This window comes from Microcaecilia unicolor, chromosome 7, assembly GCF_901765095.1.
Source record: "Microcaecilia unicolor chromosome 7, aMicUni1.1, whole genome shotgun sequence".
Classification (NCBI taxonomy): Eukaryota; Metazoa; Chordata; class Amphibia; order Gymnophiona; family Siphonopidae; genus Microcaecilia; species Microcaecilia unicolor.
This window is the reverse complement of record NC_044037.1, coordinates 200,703,025-200,723,751: the sequence shown is the minus strand read 5'-3', so window position 1 is coordinate 200,723,751 and position 20,727 is coordinate 200,703,025. Positions and strand designations below refer to the sequence as shown.

The following is a 20,727-nucleotide window of genomic DNA, read 5'->3' as shown; positions in this document are numbered from 1 at the left end:
GGGAGGGGGGAGGGAAGATGGGAGGGAAGGAGGGCGGGAGATGGAGGGGGGGCCCCTGCCGCACACTCTCATTCTTTCTCACACACACACTCTCAATCTCACAGACACACTCTCACACAGCCTCACTCTATGTCACACACACACACACTCGCACATTCACTCCGTCTATCTCTCACACAGTCACTCTCACACACACTCTCTCAAACATACACACTCCGAGGAAAACCTTGCTAGAGCCCGTTTCATTTGTTACGGAAACGGGCCTTTTTTACTAGTATTGCAATAATCCAGCTGACTCAGTATTAATGCTTGTACCACCAGTTTGAACTGCGGACCCTCAAAACAATGCTTAATTCTTCTTAGTCTTTGTACGCAAAGAAAAACTTTCTTTGTCAATAAAGTAACCTGTTTCTCAAATGATAATTTAGAGTCTAAAGTCATTCCCAAAACTGTTAAATCTGTCTCTACTGGAAAGCATGAACCATTAATTAGTAAACTTTGACACCATGCTGACTGGGTGGAATTAAATTACAAGAACTTAGTTTTATCTAAATTCAATTTCAGCTTATGAGAGACTACCCATTGTTTCACAATGTTAACATAATACTCAACCTTAAAATGAATATCACTCAGTCAATCTTCAATTGGCATTAATAATGTGATGTCATCTGCATATAGAAAACTTTGCAGGACCCAGAGGGTGAAAACAGAAATGCTGGACCCACAGAGAGTTGAGGGAGGGAGGGAGTTGTAGAGCCAGAGAAATGCTGTACCCGCAGGAGGGGAAAGTGAGTTGGGTTAGAACAAATGCCAGACACGCAATGGAGGGACCGTATTATGGGGGGGAGGGGTGACAGATGCCAGCTCGGGAGAGGGGATAAGGGAGTGTATGAGAGATGTTGGCTCGGGAAGGAAGATAGGGAAGAGAGTAAAAGGGATACTGGGTGGGGAGGGGGTTAAGGGAGAAAGCATGAGAGATGCTGGCTCTAGGGTGGGACAGAAATATGAAGAGATACTGCATGGGAAGGAGCAGAGAGACAGACACAGTGAAGCAATGCTGGACATGGGGAGAGACAGAGACATGGAGAAGAGATGCTGGATTGGGAGAGAGCATAGAGACAAGGACACCGAGAAGCAATGCTGGAGACAGAAGGGCAATGCTGGAAAAAGGATGATGCAGAACACAGAGGAAGCAAGCTGGACAGGGGAATGGATAGGAACATGGGGAGGATAGAAAAAGGGGCACAGAGGGAGACAGTGAACAGGGAACACAGAGGGAAGGTAGATGTCAGACATGGAAAGAGAAAAAATGTCAAATGGACCCCTCAGACTCGGGGGAAGCTTCCTCCCCCAATGTCAAAAGAAGTACTGCATGGGTCAACATTGACACCCATCGGGGTGGTGGCATCAAAGACTGCTCCACAGGCAAGGTAGGAACAGCAAGAAAAATCTGGGGCTGAGCCAAAGCTGGGGCAAGCACTCTTAATGCCTGAGTGGTATGCAAGTGTAGTATCTGTGCCAGCTCCTCCCTGAGCATGATTCAGTACCACTCGTTGAAGGTAGGCAACGGCACTAGCTTAGGAGCCAGGACAGGGACAGCCTGTGAAGGATCCAGTGCCGAACTGGAAGTGGGAAACTGGCTGCCTGGAGACTGGTGCACTGGCACCTCCACCAAGGAGGAATAGCGCTCCTCCCGGTGCCGATACTTCTTGGGTACCAGTGATGCCAATTCCGATTCCCCAGTGCATGGATTTGGAAACTGGGTGAGGTACATAAGGAGAGGAGGATTGATGGAGAGTTTTTATACCACTGCAGTACAAGAGGGAACCAGACAAGAGAATGAAACTGGTGGGGGGGGGGGGGGGGGGTCACACACTAATGTCTCTCAAAGATCTCATAGGCACTCATGATTTTATAAACTTCTAACATATCCTCTCTATGTTATCTTTTCTCCAAGCTGAAATTCCCTAACAGGTTTAGCCTTAAGACAGATGTTCCATCCCTTTATCAATTTCCCTTTTATAGTTCTGCTATATCCTTTTTTAGATGGGCCAACCAGAAGTACACACAATACTCAAGGTGTGGTCTCACAAGGAACCTATACAGAGGAATAATACAATTCTATGTTTTGTACTCCATCTCCTATTGAATAATCTTTAACATTCTATTTGCTTTTTTAGTAGCCATGGCACAATGGGCTGACAATTTCAATCTATTGTCCACATTGATCATTTCCTTTGTTTTCTTCCATTTATTTTTCTTTCTTTTCATATTTTAACTCCTCCTTCCTACCATCCAGTTCCTAATCTCCCTCGTTTTACTGCATCTACCTATAGCTTTCTATTTCTACTCCTTTCCACAACCTTTTATCCCCTAGTATTTCACTGACTCTCGCTTCACCCCCACATACAGCTTCTCCCCCTTCTCACTCCATTCCCCCTGTTGTCCAGCATCTCCCTTTTCTCTCTATTTGCCTCATGTATTGTCTTGAAACACCTGCAGAATTTGACAAGGTCCAGCATCTCCCATTTCTCTCTTCCATTCCTCACTTTCCAGCATCACCACTCTCTTTTTTTGTTTTCTTCCTCATGTCCAGCATTTCCCCCTCTCTTCACTTCTCCCCATGTCCAGCACTACCCCCTTTCTTTCCTTTCCCTCCATGTCCAGAATTTCCCCCTCTTCTGTTCCCTCTCATGTCACCATCTCCCACCTCCCTCATCACTTCCTTTCCCCCTTCCATGGTGCAGCATCTCCCCTGTATCTCTCCACTCACCGCTGCCACATCTCCATAGGCCTACAATGGAACTAAAAGTAAGCATAAAGCCTTTGAGCCCATGTGCATTTTCAAAGACAGCTGCATACTGCCCTCTCTGACACAGACTTCCTGTTTCAAAGGAGCTGGGATTCAGCAGTCCTTGAGCGCTCACATGGGTTCAAGTTCCTGCACTGAAGTTTTCTTGGGCTGCATCTTTGCACATTCAAGACAGGAGTTCCTCCAACAATGTCTCCTCCCCTCCTCTGCGGGAAAGGGAAAATCCAAAACCCTACAAGTTGCAAAGGCAAGGCAAACACAGTGCAGATGACCAAGCAAATGAGGAAAAGGGAATCTGGTATGCAAATGTGTCTTTTATTAAGATGAAAAACACATCAATGTCAGACCATTGCATGCTATGAGGACTATATATGGACAGTGTTTCAACACGCTACTGCCTGCATCAGGAGTCTCGATGGTCTGAGATTGAAGTTTTTCATCTTAATAAAATACACTTTTATGTATAAGATTCCATTTTCCTCATTTCTTTGGTCCTCCCCTCCTCCCTCACATTAGCACCATGCTCTTTGCTGGGTAGAAAAAAGAATATAGCCTCCTTCCACCCAGAATCAGTCAGCTACCATAGGCATGTTCTGGAACTTTTGCAAACAGATCTCAAAATTTTCATTCTGCCTAATGATAAAGCCAGCACAGACACAAGATTTAGTAGGAACTCAATAATGTAATTCCTGTGTTCAATACAGAAAACTAAGATGGGCATAATCGAACGGGGACGACCATCTCTAAGGGCGCCCATCTCTAAGAACGTCCCGGCGAAGGGGCGGGGAAACCCGTATTATCGAAACAAGATGGGTGTCCATCTTTCGTTTCGATAATACGGTCAGGGATGCCCAAATGTTGAGATGGTCGACCTTAGAGATGGTCGTCCCTGGTTTTCGGCGACAATGGAAACCGAGGACACCCATCTCAGAAACGACCAAATGCAAGCCATTTGGTCATGGGAGGAGCCAGCATTCGTAGTGCACTAGTCCCCCTCACATGCCAGGACACCAGCCGGGCACCCCAGGGGGCAGTGCAGTGGACTTCACAAATTGCTCCCAGGTGCATAGCTCCTTTACCTTGGGAGCTGAGCCCCCCCAAAACCCACTCCCCACAACTGTACAACACTACCATAGCCCTAAGGGCTGAAGGAGGTCACCTATATGTGGGTACAGTGGGTTTCGGTTGGTTTTGAAGGGCTCCCATTTACCAACACGTGTAATAGGTGGGGGGGGGGGGGGTATGGGCCTGGGTCCACCTGGTTGAAGTGCACTGCACCCACTGAAACTGCTCCATGGACCTGCATACTGCTGTCAGGGAGCTGGGTATGACATTTGAGACTGGCAAAAAAAGTTTTTTTTTAGGGTGGGAGGGGGTTGGTGACCACTGGGGGAGTAAGGGGAGGTCATCCCCAATTCCCTCCGGTAGTCATCTGGTCAGTTTGGGCACCTTTTTGAGGCTCGGTCATGAAAAAAAATGGACCAAGCAAAGTCGGCCAAGTGCTCGTCAGGGACACCCTTCTTTTTTCCATTATCGGCCGAGGATGCCCATGTGTTAAGCACCCCCCAGTCCCGCCTTCACTATGCTTCCAACACGCCCTCGGGAACTTTAGTCGTCCCCGCGACAGGAAGCATTTGAGGATGCCCAAAATCGGCTTTCGATTATGCCAATTTGGGCGACCCTGAGAGAAGGACGTCCATCTCCAGATTTGTGTCGGAAGATGGGCGCCCTTCTCTTTTGAAAATAAGCCTGTAAGTGGCCTTTTTACTAAAATGCAGTAAGCAGTTTCTGCATGAATTAGTGTTAAATGATATTCTATGCTATATAAAATTCTGAGGAATCTAAAATTAAGACATCTTTTATGAAAGCCCCAGGAAACCCAAATTCCTAATCATACATTTTATAAACATTTAAAACAATAACGATCAAACCATGTAGATATGCTTTAAAAATATAATGCAAATTATTTACCTCATCTGTAAATTTTCAGATTTCTCTGAATTGTCTATAGACATGATAAAAAGATTAATGAACCAAGTAAGAGAATACTGATACATTGGCTCAATGTTGGCTAGATCAGCAATTGAAAAGAACAGTATTGATGAATGGATAGCAATAGGGCGATATTCCATTCGTGTTTCATCAATCTTTTTCTCTGTGACTTCAGCTATGGCTTGCTTCTCTGAAATTTCATTAGCCAAAACCTTAGAGGAAGACAATATCTTAATAGCAGTTTCATCCTCCAAAATGTTTCCTTCTGAAGATGACAGCACTTCTAAAATCTTGTCTTCAATTTCTTTCAACTGCCTAAACAAAACAAAAAGTTAGTAAATTTACTTAGAAACAGAGAAAATGACAGCAGATAAAGACCATTTGGCCTATCCAGTCACCTTCCACTCACCTTCCACTCAACCAGTTTCTAACCGAGTCAATCACTGCAGGGTTCATACTGGGGGTACTCAGTTTATTTAATAGTCATTTATATAGAACTGTGTTAAAGGCTTTGCTAAAATCTAAATACACCACATCTAGAACTCTCTTCCAATCCAACTCTCTGGTCACCCAGTCTCAACGTAACTATTCTGTTTTAAAAGCATTTCCATTAATTTACTTACCACTGAAGTCAGACTTACTGACCTGTAGTTCCCACAGATACACAAACATGTGCCCCGCCCCCACAAACATATGCAAGGGTGCACATACACATGCACAGACACACTCAAACATATACACACCAACCCACCAACTCCCCTCATCCTACAAACATACACACATATGCAGGTGGGTTGGAAAGGATTCCATGGGGAATGCTCTGCATCAGGGGTAGGCAACCACGATCATCAAGGCCCACCATCTAGTTGGGTTTCAAGATTTCCACAATGAATATGCATGAGTTTAATTTGCATGTACTACGTCCATTGTATGCAAATAGATCTCATGCATATTTGTTGTAGAAATCTTAAAAACCCAACTGGGTTGTGGCCCTTCAAGACCGTGGTTGCTCACTCCTGCTCTACATACTTTCCCTACTTGTTCTTTGTACAGTTGTGTCCATGGTAAATGCATGCAGATAGTGCAAATTTATTTACTGCACTATCTGCCAACATATTTACCATTCAGTAAATACCTGTCATATAGGGTAACTGCAGGGCAGATGTTGGGCACACTCCCAATGATTACTGCAAAGGCTGTGTACTTATTGTGCATTAATAGCTGAGTGGTAAGAGCAACAAACATTCCTTAAAAATGTAGTTAAAAGACTGACCCAAGTAAATTCCTACATGTGGCAGCAATTTCTGTAGTTTCTTGCAAGAATTCATATTTTAAAACACTTTGGATCATAATGAGGGGCATAATTGAAAGGAGCGCCCAAGTCTTCCTGAGGACGTCCTCGCAAGATGTCCCGGCGAAGGGGCGGGGAAACCCATATTATCGAAATAAGATGGCCGTCCATCTTTCGTTTTGATAATACGGTCTGGGACGCCCAAATCGCGAAATTTAGGTCGACCTTAGAGATGGTGGTCCTTAGAGATGGTCGTCCCCGATTTTTGGAAATAATGGAAACGGAGGACGCTCATCTCAGAAACGACCAAATCCAAGCCCTTTGGTCATGGGAGGAGCCAGCATTCATAGTGCACTGGTCCCCCTGACATGCCAAGACACCAACTGGGCACCCTAGGGGGCACTGCAGTGGACTTCAGAAACTGCTCCCAGATGCATAGCTCCCTTACCGTGTGTGCTGAGCCCCCCAAAACCCACTACCCACAACTGTACACCACTACCATAGCCCTTATGGGTGAAGGGGGGCACCTACATGTGAGTACAGTGGGTTTGTGGTAGGTTTTGGAGGGCTCACATTTACCACCAAAAGTGTAACAGGTAGGGGGGGATGAGTCTGGGTCCGCCTGCCTGAAGTGCACTGCACCCACTAAAACTGCTCCAGGGATCTGCATACTGCTGTCATGGAGCTGGTATGATATTTGAGGCTGGCACAGAGGCTGGAAAAATATTTTTTAAATTTTTTTGAGGGTGGGAGGGGGTTAGTAACCACTGGGGGAGTAAGGAGAGGTCATCCCCGATTCCCTCCGGTGGTCATCTGGTCATTTAGGGCACATTTTTGTGGTTTGGTCATAAGAAAAAAAGGACCAGGTAAAGTCGTCCAAGTGTTCGTCAGGGACGCCCTTCTTTTTTTCATTATCAGTCGAGGACGCCCATGTGTTAGGTATGCCCCAGTACCACCTTTGCTACATCTCCGACATGCCCCCGTGAACTTTAGTCATCCCCACGACGGAAAGCAGTTGAGGACAAGCAAAATCGGCTTTCGATTATGCCAATTTGGCCGACCCTGTGAGAAGGACGCCCATCTTGCGATTTGTGTCGAAAGATGGGCGCCCTTCTCTTTCGAAAATAAGCCTGAATGACAACAGCATAATTAAATAGTACTCCTTTCAGTATACACCTCTTTTACTTCACTAAAAGTTCTTTTAAACAGCATCACAATTCTTTTTCAGATGTTTCCATGTTTATAACTACCATCAGCTACTCAAATGCTAGAAATAAATATGCTGCCATCCTTGCCAATAAAGACAATGTCTCACAATATCATTGGGGGAGAGGGGGGAAAACAGATTCTATGATTGCTCCTCAAATACTCATCCTTCAATTTTCTTCTCTTTTTCAAATCCTAATCTTTGTATATACCTATAGTTTCCTATAAGAACCAAGAGAAACATATTCTCAAATGAAAAGATTAACACAAAGGCTACAAGAAATTCCATTAGCAAGGTAATTTTTATTAGGCACCTTTTGTTTTCAGCTCCTTGCAAGATTAAAGCTTGTTTTTCTTCCTCAAGATCTGGTCTTTCTCTGGCTACCACAATTCCAAGAAGCTGGTCCTGCATTCCTTCAGAAGTTATCATAAAGTTCAGTAAAGTCACCTATAAATCAGAGATTTCAAAACACAGTTACCAGGCAAAATAAAATTGCTTCCTCATAATGGGTGGACTCTGAAGGCAGAGCAATAAAGCACCGAGATAAGTCATGACAATTAGTCCCATGTCAACAAGGTGAATCATTCCCAGGATAACTCTGTAGGCTTGTGCATAGTTTTCCATAAAAGATTATAATATATGAGATCTGTTCCTCAATGAAGGAAGAAAAATGACACCTATTGCTAACCTGCCTTTTAATTTTAGATCCACTTCTGACAGACTATACCCAAAGAAAAGTCTATCTAGTCTAAATCCAAGGATCACACACTGGGGTCTAGAGTTTGTCTACTAGAAAGTTGCCTGTTCCTGTCAGGCAGTGGCGTAGCCATGGGGAGCCTTAGAGGCAATTTGGGTTCGGGCCCTCCAAGATTTGCTGGTTTGGCTGTTGGGTGTCCCCAAGCCTCACCAGCAGAAGCTTTCCTGCGTCAATATTTGCCGCCTCGTTGCCTGCCCTGCTTTCCTCTTCCCCCGGTGTGGGGGGGGGGGGGGGTCAAAAGCGGCGGGGAGGTGGGGCTCCACACTTCGGGCTCATGCTCCCTCCCAAATCGAGGTCTGGCTATGTCTCTGCTGCCAGGTATGCATCCATTAGGGTAATCCTGTGAGAGAACACCCAGTTCCACACTATGATAACTTACTGACAGAAGGCAGGATTCCATCTCTAACTATTTGTTGAGGAAAAACATTACTACTTAGGGGCCCTTTACTACCCAGAGGTAGGGCTACCGCTGGATTTGTACATGGGAAATCAGCCCTATTGCTGGGCTCGCTCAGGAGCCCGGAGGTAGTTGCAGCTTCCAGTGTGCACTATTTCCAGTGCTAGGAAATTGTTTTTAATTTTCTAGCACTGGGGGTATGCCCAGCGGTAATTATCAGTGTCACGCATTGCTCGGTTACTGCCAGTTTAGCACCGGAGCCCTCACAGAGAGCTCCCCCAACAAATGGCCACGCACCAATGTGTTTCATTAGCACATGGCCATTTACTGGTCCTTTAAAGAAAATTACCTTTTACCCATGGCGGTAAAAGGTGGCCTTGGCGTGTGGCAATCCCATGCTCCACCCTTTTCTGCTGTTTGGCAAAAGGACTCCTTAGCATTAGGATGATTTTCTTGGTTACCAAAAATATTCAGATCTACATTCTTCTCTGACTACACATAATTTGCATGCGTAAGCGGGGACCGTAACTATGCCTCTCCCATGCTTTGCCAATGTGAACCACCCCTTGCAGTTACTATGCCCCTTATGCACCATTACAGAATAGCAATTAGGCCCCTAGCTAGCACTTATTCACATAAGCATACACTTACCTGCGAAAATGCTAATTTTCTCTAAATTTATTCCTGCAAGCAATGTGTAAATGTGGTTGCCAAGTTATAGAATTAAGGGATGGGTTCCTTGGCCCATTCACACCATTCTTTCAACTGTTCTTAGCATCAATTTTGCTGCAGGTTAAAGTCCTGTTCAACCCACGGTGCACTGACACGTTGGGCATCTGATTTATTCATGGATAATTATTTATTATTTTATTCTATTCTGATATTTATAACCTGCTTAAATCAGCTATGGAATCAAAGCAGGTTACATAATGCCTAAATCAACAAAACATTATAACATTTTGTAGATAAGATGGTTTTCAAAGTACAAGAATAAACAAACTCTCTCATAGAACAGAATCAAAATACTTGCTAAAAAGATAGGTTTTCAGATCTTTACGAAATTGAAAATAAGTAGATGAAGACTGTCTATGAACAGTTAGTACATTCCATATCTCACTAGATTGTTAGTTAAAAGAGCTATCATGAAAGCGCTTTCATTGAAGAATTTTACTGATGGAAAACCCAATTTAAGTAAAGAACTGGATCAACATACCAACCTAGAGGAAAGGAAGGTTAGTAACTCTACAAGAGAATAGGGACAACAGCCAATAATAATTTTGTACACACAACAAACAACCTTAAACTCTATATAAGTCTTAACAGGCAGTCAATGCAGATCTTTCTGTTGATGCTATTTGGCTTTTCAAAGATCTTCATTTGTTTATATATCTTACCATTATGTTCAACATGCAACTGTTCTCCATTGCAACTGTCCCTGACACCTTCAAGCATGCCGTAGTCACACCACTCCTCAAGAAACCATCACTTGACCCTACCTGTACCTCCAACTACCGCCCCATTTCCCTCCTACCCTTCCTCTCCAAAATACTTGAACGCACCATACACAGCCGTTGCCTTGATTTTCTCTCCTCTCATGCCATCCTCGATCCGCTTCATTCTGGCTTTCGTCCACTACACTCGACGGAAACGGCTCTATCTAAAGTCTGCAATGACCTGTTCCTCGCCAAATCCAAAGGTCATTACTCCATCCTCATCCTCCTCGACCTATCCGCCGCTTTTGACACTGTCAATCACAACTTACTTCTCGACACTCTGTCCTCTTTTGGGTTCCAGGGCTCTGTCCTCTCCTGGATCTCCTCTTATCTCTCCCATCGTACCTTCAGAGTACACTCTCATGGTTCTTCCTCCACCCCTATCCCGCTCTCTGTTTGAGTCCCTCAGGGATCTGTCCTTGGACCCCTTCTTTTTTCAATCTACACCTCTTCCCTGGGCTCCCTGATCTCATCTCATCTCATGGCTTCCACTATCATCTTTATGCTGACGACACCCAGCTTTATCTCTCCACACCAGACATCACTACTGAAACCCAGGCCAAAGTATCGGCCTGCTTATCCGACATTGCTGCCTGGATGTCCAACCGCCACCTGAAACTGAACATGGCCAAGACCGAACTTCTTGTCTTCCCACCCAAACCCACTTCTCCTCTCCCTCCACTCTCTCTCTCGGTTGATAACACCCTCATCGTCCCCGTCTCATCTGCCCGCAATCTTGGTGTCATCTTCGACTCCTCCCTCTCCTTCTCTGCGCATATCCAGCAGATAGCCAAGACCTGCCGCTTCTTCCTCTATAACATTAGCAAAATTCGCCATTTCCTCTCTGAGCACACCACCCGAACTCTCATCCACTCTCTCATTACTTCTCACCTTGACTACTGCAACCTACTCATCACTGGTCTCCCACTTAGCCATCTATCTCCCCTTCAGTCCGTTCAGAACTCTGCTGCACGTCTTATCTTCTGCCTGGACCGATACACTCATATCACCCCTCTCCTCAAGTCACTTCATTGGCTTCCAATCAGGTACCGCATTCAGTTCAAGCTTCTGCTACTAACCTACAAATGCACTCGATCTGCAGCCCCTCCTTACCTCTCAACCCTCATCTCCCCTTATGTTCCTACCCGTAATCTCCGCTCTCAGGACAAATCCCTCCTTTCAGTACCCTTCTCCACCACCGCCAACTCCAGGCTCCGCCCTTTCTGCCTCGCCTCACCCCATGCATGGAACGGACTCCCTGAACCCATACGCCAGGCCCCCTCCCTGCCCATCTTCAAATCATTGCTCAAAGTTCACCTCTTCAATGTTGCCTTCGACACCTAACCACTACACCTCTACTCAGGAAATCTAGACTGCCCCAACTTGACATTTCGTTCTTTAGATTGTAAGTTCCTTTGAGCAGGGACCGTCCTTCTTTGTTAATTTGAACAGCGCTGCGTAATCCTAATAGCACTCTAGAAATGTTAAGTAGTAGTAGTAGTAGTAGTAGTAGTAGTAGTAGTAGTAGGGGGGGGGGGCTTTAAAATGTTCATTTAACAAAATTATTGTGCCTAGCTATTTTTATTAAACAGTTTAGATTCTTTTTATTTGGTATCTGTAACAATAGAAAGTTTTGTTTTTAAATATTTTTTTCTACAATCGGTTGTGACTCTCCTATATTGGTTTATTTGGATCATGGCATTAAAATTCTCTCTATATGTATGTTAATATGATATGTCCATTGCAAAAGACTGATGCATAGATTAAGTAAGTAGAGCACAATTTTATTTGCTAACTGGTCAAAATAACAAAAAATAGTATAATCATGAATGATCTAAACTGCTTTATTGTTGACTGAAAAAATAATAAAAACACAGAGCAACCACCAGATGGTTTAAAATAAAGCTGTTTTCAAGGTTAGTCAATATGTTTAACCTTTAATACTTTATTAATGATAATTTGTTCAGAAAATGTGATTAATTAGAATTTGAACTTTAAAGCATGATAATGGCCAGCTTTGGAAACCAAATACTGTAATTTAAAATATTCCCATATTCTATATACCAGTGAGATAAGATAATTTTGAATATCAATATCCCATTATGGAAAGGATTCAGTACAATAAATATATTCATTTTCTCTCTTTACTCTTATTTTTTCTGATTAAAAAGATGAGAGTGAGGGAGAAATGTATATTTTTATATTTTATTAACTAGGTAATTGACAAGCTATAGCAAAACAAATTTTCTAAAGAATGTTTCTGTACAATCTAATTGTTATTTATGGGTATGTTTACTAAAGAATGTTAAGCTCTTAAAGCACACTAACAAGGTAGAGTGTAATCTCTTTATTAGTGGGTGCCTCCCAGGCCAATTTAAAGCTTCTCCAGCTCATACAAAACACAACCATAAACCTAATACACAAGCTTAAGAAAATAGATCATATCACCCCCTCCTGAAAGATCAACATTCGTTCCCCATAATTTGGAATCTGGTTTCAACTATTGCTTCTGATCCATCATTGCTACTACCTGGGCTTGTTGCTTTACCTGAACTCCATGTTTATTCTTTGTCATCCTCTGTGATCTCTTTGTTCTTCCCAATACAACTTACTGTGGCGAAAAAGGGGGGTTTCAAGCCTGTGTTGTATTAATAATTTCAAAACATGCATTTCTCTTGTTTGGCCAGCAGGTGGTGTTTGTTCTATGTTTTAAAGCTGTTGCAGAGAAAGCTGTTTTCTTTTTCAGTTTATCCCTGTGGAAAGGGCAGCCTGCATAGGGTTACCATATTTTGTTCCCCAAAAAGGAGGACACATACCCCGCCCCCACCACACACCCCATCCCACCCCCTTTCACACCACGTCCCACCCCCTTTCACACCCCACCCTGCCCCCTTTCATGCCCTCACTACACCCCCTGTCACATTTTCCCCTCCCCCCTGTCACATACCCCGTCACCTCCCTCCCCTTACCTTACTACTGCCCTGGTGGTCTAGTGACCTCTTCGGGGCAGGAAAGAGCCCCCTCTTTCCTGCCTGGAGCACTGCCCTGCATGCATCCTTCCTGTTGCTGATCTCGGCGCCGATTCAAAATGGCCGCCGAGAGTTGAAGTCTCGCAAGGTCACTTCAACTCTCAGCGGCCATTTTGAATCGGCGCTGAGATTAGCAACATGAAGGATGCATGCAGGGCAGTGCTCCAGGCAGGAAAGAGGGGGCTCTATCCTGCCCCGAAGGCTGAAGAGGTCACTAGACCACCAGGGCAGTAGTAAGTAAGGGGAGGGGAGGCTAGCAATCTGCCCGTTTGTCTGCCCACCAGCCAGAAATCCAGACAAACGAGCAGATTGGCAAAACCCACTCGGTTGCCCGGACATGTCCTCAAAAAGAGGCCATGTCCGGGTAAATCCAGACATATGGTAACCCTAAGCCTGCAGTGCCATTGGCCAGACACTTTCAAAGTTGGTGCTCTGGGCTTTGATTGTCCCTGGAGTTCAAAATCCAGCCAGGAGGTACTGGATTTTCTGTAGTCTCAGATAGGGAGTGGAGAGAGAAACATCTCTGTCCTGAGGCCCTGTTCAGGAACTGTGATCAGTTATCTTCCTGAAACTTCCAAGGTGTTACACAGGTAGTAACAAAGTATTTAGATAATTTTAATATTTATTTGTATTCAGTTATCTGTTATTGTTTGTTGTTTTTCCATCTGTTTTATATCGTTCACTGTTCAGATTTTTCATGATAATAAATCAACACCCACTGTAGCTGCTCCACAGCCAACTGTGGCCATAGCTCTGTGGAGCAAATGCTAAACTCCACTCAGGTAGCTGTTCTCTCTCTCTCTCTCTCGGAAAAGCCCAAGAGAGAACAGGCATACACAGGACCGCCAAGAGACTGGGCCGGGCCCGCCCCAGCCGCCCTCGCCACCCCCCAAGGTCGCCGCCTCCGCTCCCCCCTCCACCCACCCCCCCTGAGGTCGCTGCCGCCGCTCTCCCCCTCTGTCTGCCACTGGACCTCTGCATTGAAATCGCAGTCTCACCTCCGTGAAAACAGCGCTGCAGGCAGCAGAATGCCTCCCTCCAGCCTTCCTTCCCTCCTTGCGTCCCGCCTTCGCGAAAGTTACATCAGACGAGGGCGGAACACAGGGAGGGAAGGAGGGCCGAAGTGAGGCGTTCTGCTGCCTGCAGCGCTGCTTTCACAGAGGTGAGACTTCGATTTCAATGCAGGGGGCAGCCGGTTGACGATGGAGGGCAGGAGGGACTGCGGTGCCGGGCCCCCATTGGGGGCCTGGGGAATTTTGTCCCCCCCTACCCCCCCCCCCCTCGGTGGCTATGGGCACACAAGTGCAGTTTAGCATTTGCTCCGCAAGCTCTAAAGCAGTATCTTGAACTATGGCCACAGTCGGCCATGGAATAGCTACAGTGGACATTTGAGCACCCTTAAGTGTCTTTTTTCTAATTTTGGACAGTTTGTAGTAAAATCTTATACAGTTAAGGAGGCTTTTTTAGCTGATGATGACAGTGAGAACTCCATTACTGCTTAAGCAGTGTGATTGAACTGGAGTCTGTTACTTTTTCCTCCTATATAAATATTTTCTTTCTTTGCAATAATTTGCTTATATCCACGGTATATCATATACATGTAAGCCCTCAGACATGATAGCTCTCCCAAGTGTATGGTTTGGGTGGACCAGGGGCAGAATTGCAATGTATGTGCATATTTTATAAAATAAACCAGTACACACTTATAGTACATGCATACATTTGCACTAGCTTTGGAGCTGCTTTTGGATGCCTATTTTATAAGGGCATTCATGTGCTTATGTGGCATTTATAAAATAGGCTTCAACAGATACCCATCTGGACTTCTTATATAGGTGTCCTGTTAAAATTAGCCCTAACAATCATTTATTCAGTATTGAAGAACTGACCTTTACAGATGTTTCAGGAAGATAGTGTGGGTTTCTCAACTTAGTCGTGATATAGAAACGAAAATCAGGAGCATATTCAATTGTGGAGTCCCCAAGACGAATACACATACTACCACCTTGTTTGAATATCTGTTTGAGCAAAAGAGGTTCTAAGATAGGATCCAATTCTTCTCCAACATTTTCCAACAAAACTGAAAAATAGTAACAAAAGAATTACACATTTACATGAGTTCTCTATTAATACTACATTATTAATTACATTCAGAACTCTGTACACACACCAAACCCATCCAGTTATTTTTTATTAATACTAGTTTTATATATAATTTATGATAGAATTTAGAGGCAATAATTCCATTTGACATTCTACATTCCTACATTAGCCTAGAATTTGTTCAATATTAGAAAGCGATTGGTTGCATATGCGTAATCATATTAATGTTTGTGTAGAACAGTCTGTTCGTACATTTCCATAACTTTATTCAAAGCACTGAAATCTAGTAGAATAAACTCATTTACTATTTCTTTGTCATGAGCATGAGTGAGCATGGCTAATAAGAAGCTAATGCATTGGTGAGTTTAATACAAAGCAGTTTACTATCAAAAGTAGTCACCTCATTTCAACTCAATAAGCCTGCCTATTGCCACAGTTTTTTGTGTGAATGCTTCAGCATTCAGAAATGTAAACAAAAACTGTACTGAATGCTTCTAAGATTTTGCAGACCATGTCAGAGATGAATATTCGCTCATTCTCAGTGCAGTAACTATATGATTGTCAAAAGTTTCAATATGAACTTATTACCACACTGTTCGCTATAATTAATTTTTTATGATCCACAACATAATTCTTTCCTACTGTTCTGCACATCTCTGATAGAGAAATAATGGTGGAAGTTGTGATAGATGAAGGATAGTATCAAATCTGAAGATTTAGAGGAACTGCAACACCATATGAATATCTGATACAAAACATTATAGATGGGTTTAAAAAAAAAGGTTTAGACAAGTTTCTAAAAGAAAAGGCCATAAAAACCATTAATAACATGGACTTGGGAAAATCCACTGCTTGTTACTGGCATAAGTAACAGATCATAGTAACATAGTAAATGATGGCAGATAAAGACCTGAACGGTCCATCCAGTCTGCCCAACAAGATAAACTCATAAGCAGCATAAAACCTGTTTTATTCTTTTGGGATCTTGCCCAGGGCCAGATTAACACTAAGGGTTAGATCCATATATGGTGCCTAAAAAAAATTGGTGCAGGAAAAAACCTGCTTAAGCGGTATTCTATAAGCTGCACCTAAAGTTCGGCGCAGTTTATAGAATAACGCTTAAGCAGAGAGGTCGCATGTAAATTTAGGCACCACCATTTCCACCAACGAAAATGTGGTTCAAATGCCCATGCCTAAATTTACACACGGAGCACCGTTATTCTATAATTACATGAGTAACTCAAAACCACGCCCCTGATCTGCCCCAAAACGCCCATGACCCTCCCATTTCTGTGCCCCTTTTTTGGGGCTGCGTGTAAGTCCCAGGTAAATCTAATTACTGCCAATAATTGCTTGTTAAAAGCCAATTATTGGCACTAATTGGCTTGTTATTCTATTAAATTGTGTGTGCAAATTGGGGCTCTGGGCAAACAAATATTTGTGGGTCCCCCTATGTAATGGAAGATGTAAAGGATTGCTTTTCAACCCTGCTTTGATCGATAAAGAACTCGGAAATCTTCTATATTTGACCGAAAGTAACTTTCCTTGTAAATACAAAAACAAGTTGGAAGATAAGAATTAATTTGGTATGCAAAGGGGAGGATGGTTCTTGTTTTCAGAAAGTTCAGCCTGGCCACCTGGACTTGGAAAACATGTGACCACGTTCCCACAGTATGGCTTGTTTACCTAAACAGAGAAGCATTCTGTAATTTTCCTTAGCTCTGAACATGAGCTCTAACCCTAATAAAAAGGGGGGCTTGTTACAGCAGAGTGGGGGGCTCATCTGTGAGTGGGCGCACTGTGCAGAGGATCTGTTCCTGGTCTAAAAAACTCTTGGCTTTCGCTGTAATGGGCCCCCACAGCTGATGTTAAGAGCCTGGATGATGTAATGACCAGTGATGTTGTATGTATATAATGTATTATTGCTTCCTTTCCTGGTCTAAGAACTCTTAGCATGTCGATGTATCTTCAGTGTCCAATGCAGCTCCAGGACCCATGGACACTGATGCTTCCTGTGCAGATGTCAATGGACCAGTCTTATATGCGCCAAAAATCTTCTTGTACTGTTTTTCATGACCATGAATGCCTATCTCCAGCATACAATTAGAGATCATGGTTGGGCCCCAGGCACTGCAGGTATCAACTGGGAATATCAGTGATGAATATGATCTTGTTGCACATGGCGCACTTCTGGAAGCCACTGGGGGCCTTCTTTCAGGATATATCATCCAGAAAAATAGATGCAGTGAAATCAAATGACTCCGTGTTGAAAAAGTACCCAAACAGTACTCAAGGCCCACATGGCTTATACTGAGCTGCATCAAAAATAAAGGAAGCTTCATACGAATGAAAACTTTAACTATCAGTAAGAGTACTGCATGACAGCAACAGACTTACAAGAATTTTAGTGAAAATGGAAGAAAAAGGTGCAGAGGTGATGATGAAAAACATATTTGATTGGTTCCGTATAAATTGAAAAGATAAATATGGTCCCGTGTAACAACAGCAGGTGAAAAGTTCTGTCTTCACTGCTAGATAAAAGCACCTGCGCAGGCTCTGTCAGATGATATCACCCATCTGTGAGGGTTTCACTTGTCCTGGAGAATACAGCTGCCTGTTTATTGTATCTTATTTTGATCATATTTCTGTTTATTCTCTCTTCACTGGCTACCAGTATTGTGGAGAGTAAAATTCAAAGTATTGACCTTGAAACATCATGCTTTGTTTGTGAAGGTTCCCTTGTATTTCAACAGAATTTTGAAGCTCTATAGACTGGAATACAGTCTTTGTTTGGAAGGCATACACTATTACACATTTCATCAGTTATGTTAACCTACTTTGCTGAAACAAGGATCAGGTCTTCTCTATAGCCTATTGGAAGAAGCTTAAGGCATTTTTGTTTTCTAGTCTTTTGGCATTGCAGTATCACATGGCTGACTGCAGATAACTTTAGGCACCATTTATTGTATAACTACAGCATGCACAATGATTATACTTTCATTGTTACATCATCTATTGTGATATTAACTTATGTATGTTTTTTATGTTAGCCACTGTGAACTATGTAGTACAGCAGGTATGAAATGATTCTAAATAAATACATATATACATACATGCATACATACATTAAGTCATTAATTTTATAAACCTTTTCTGTGCATACAATACTGTTTTACATGCCCAAAAAGCCTCATAAAATTAAGTGATGTCTAAATGCATGTGCTTTGCAAGTGGACACATATTTGTACAGTAGAAGTGCTGAGGGGAGCAATTTTAGTAGAGCATGGGCACAGTTATAATTTACTCATGCATTTTATACAAATTTGAGTATGCACATAAAGTATGTACCAACACTTACACCTAATTTTGAGCATGTGTAATGTCTGAGCCTTCAATCTAGATGCCATTTTGACAGGATTTGTGCTAGTATTTATAAAGACAAATAGATTGGGAGTCTTTTAATAAAGTGCTTTAAGTTTTTGCACTTAGTGCACCCTAACAGTAGAAACCAGCAGTGGTTAAGTGCAAAGGCTGCGTGCTAATTATTAGGAAAGGTACCCAGCATTTCCTCTGGAATTAATGCATGGGCATGTGTATCAGCACACATAGAACCTGGTCGCAAAGAGCTCAGCTGCACTTAATGCAGCTTCACTTAGGGGCCCTTTTACTAAAGAGTTGGCATGCGGCAACAGGCTTGCTGTGCGCCAGTCAGGAACTACTACTGGGCTACTACGGGAACCTGGTGGTAGTTCCTACCCTCAGCACATGCCATTTCCGGTGCTACAAAAATATTTTCTATTTTCTATTTTTGTAGCGCCGGTGCTTACCTAGAAGTAATCAGGCGGTGCCGCGTGCTGTCCGGTTACCTCCAGGTTAGCGTGGGAGCCCTTACCGCTGCCTTAATGGGTGGTGGTAAGTGTCCCCCCCTCCCCTCCTTAAATGGTTGTACAGCAAATTAAATCTCATTAAGCCTGATTATTGTGTTTTTTCAGTATTGGCTCCATCCCTTTGGAATGTACTTACTTTAGACCCTAGTAGAGAATCCACAAACGTGGAGAACTCAACAAAATCCCACGGATAGTCACAATACAACAAAACAGTGGGTAAAAAACCAGGAGTTCCAGGAGTCTAAATCCTTGAGACGCTCATGCGAGAGATCTGGCTCACGCTTCAGAACAAAGGTCTTTTTTAAGACCACTACAATACAGACTGTATTTTACAACATTGCTAATTCTGGATCATCATTATCGTTCTCAAGTATTTAGACTCCTGATGTAGGCCCTTTGGCCGAAACACAACGTTGTGTCGAGTCAATATACTGATTAATAAAGTTTGGTTCATCTTCACTCTGGAACTTCTGGTTTTTTACCCACTCTTACTTTAGACCCTAGACATGAGGCTTCACTGTTAAAATTTAAGTCAGTTGTGAAGACTCACTTATTTGAGCAGGCCTTTTTGGTTTCCTCTTGCCATTGGATTGCCTATTTGTGTACTCTCTTTTTACAGCAGCCATACCATAATGTTTTTACATATTTTGAATCTTCTTTGCATTTCCTTCCCCTCCCCCATGTGTCTTACATATAATTTTCATTTTTGTTAATTGTGATAAGAATGTTAATGTTAGTCTTTTCTTATTAGTTGATGTTTATAATATTATTTATATTTTATATGACTGAAACAGTAACTTAGGCCATCCTTCCCTTTCACTCCTTTCGTAATTTCTTTTATATATTACTTCATTTTATAATTGTAAACCACTTAGCTGTTATGAGTTTGCAGTATATTAAATAAATTTGAACTGTGAACTGTTATGATCCACCTGTTCCTTCTCCCTAACACAATATGTAGTTAACATGGAAATTAATGCACAAAACCATAATGTCACTGTGGTAGCTGTTAGTGCGCTTCTACAGTAACAGTTAATGCACTTTAGTAAAAGACTTCCTATGTGACTTTACGAAATAGGCAACTTACTGCCATATTAACCTAAGTGCCCTCATATAAAATTACCCTAAAAAGGGGAGATTCTATATATGGCACCTAAAACACTGGCGTGGAATTCAGTGCCAACTAAGCATATTCTATAAGCTGAGCCTAGATTTAGGCACGTTATAAACTTAGTTGATATCTCAGCACCTAAAACTATGTGCATCCATTTACATGATCGAAAATGTGGCGTAACTCCCAGGAAATAGATTTACGCACACTGGGTCATATTCTATAACTATGCATATAAATTTTGGAACACCCACGAAATGCCCATTTCCCTGCCCATAACGGTGCCTCTTTATGCCTGCACACATTAGAAGTTTAGCGCACTTTGTTACAGAATTCGCTTAGTGCGTGTACATTCTAATTATTATGCTCATTATTGCTTGTTAAGCGCTATTATAAGCGCTCATTGGCTTGTTAACTTATGCGTCTTGTTATAGAATTTGCTTGGATTTCAGTGCATATCTCTAGGCACGCTATATAGAATTTGGGGGAAAATGTCCACACCAAGTCATTTAAATAGCTTCATTTCAGAAAATGGCACAGTACCTTCTAGACAGACTGTATCCCTTCACACATTTATACTTTATTACATTTAAGGTATTTGAGAACCTGAAAGAATATAAACTGCTGCTTTAAACTTAAAGCTGGAAT

General features: G+C 42.8%; 1 protein-coding gene across 1 annotated transcript in view; it reads right to left on the bottom strand.

Moving 5' to 3' along the window:
- DNAH7 (dynein axonemal heavy chain 7) overlaps positions 1-20,727 on the bottom strand; it is a 525,690-nt gene that overhangs the window by 92,813 nt on the left and 412,150 nt on the right. The window contains 3 exon segments of the mRNA XM_030210108.1: positions 4,784-5,119; positions 7,616-7,749; positions 14,868-15,058. Coding sequence (XP_030065968.1) covers positions 4,784-5,119; positions 7,616-7,749; positions 14,868-15,058 — 661 coding nt within the window.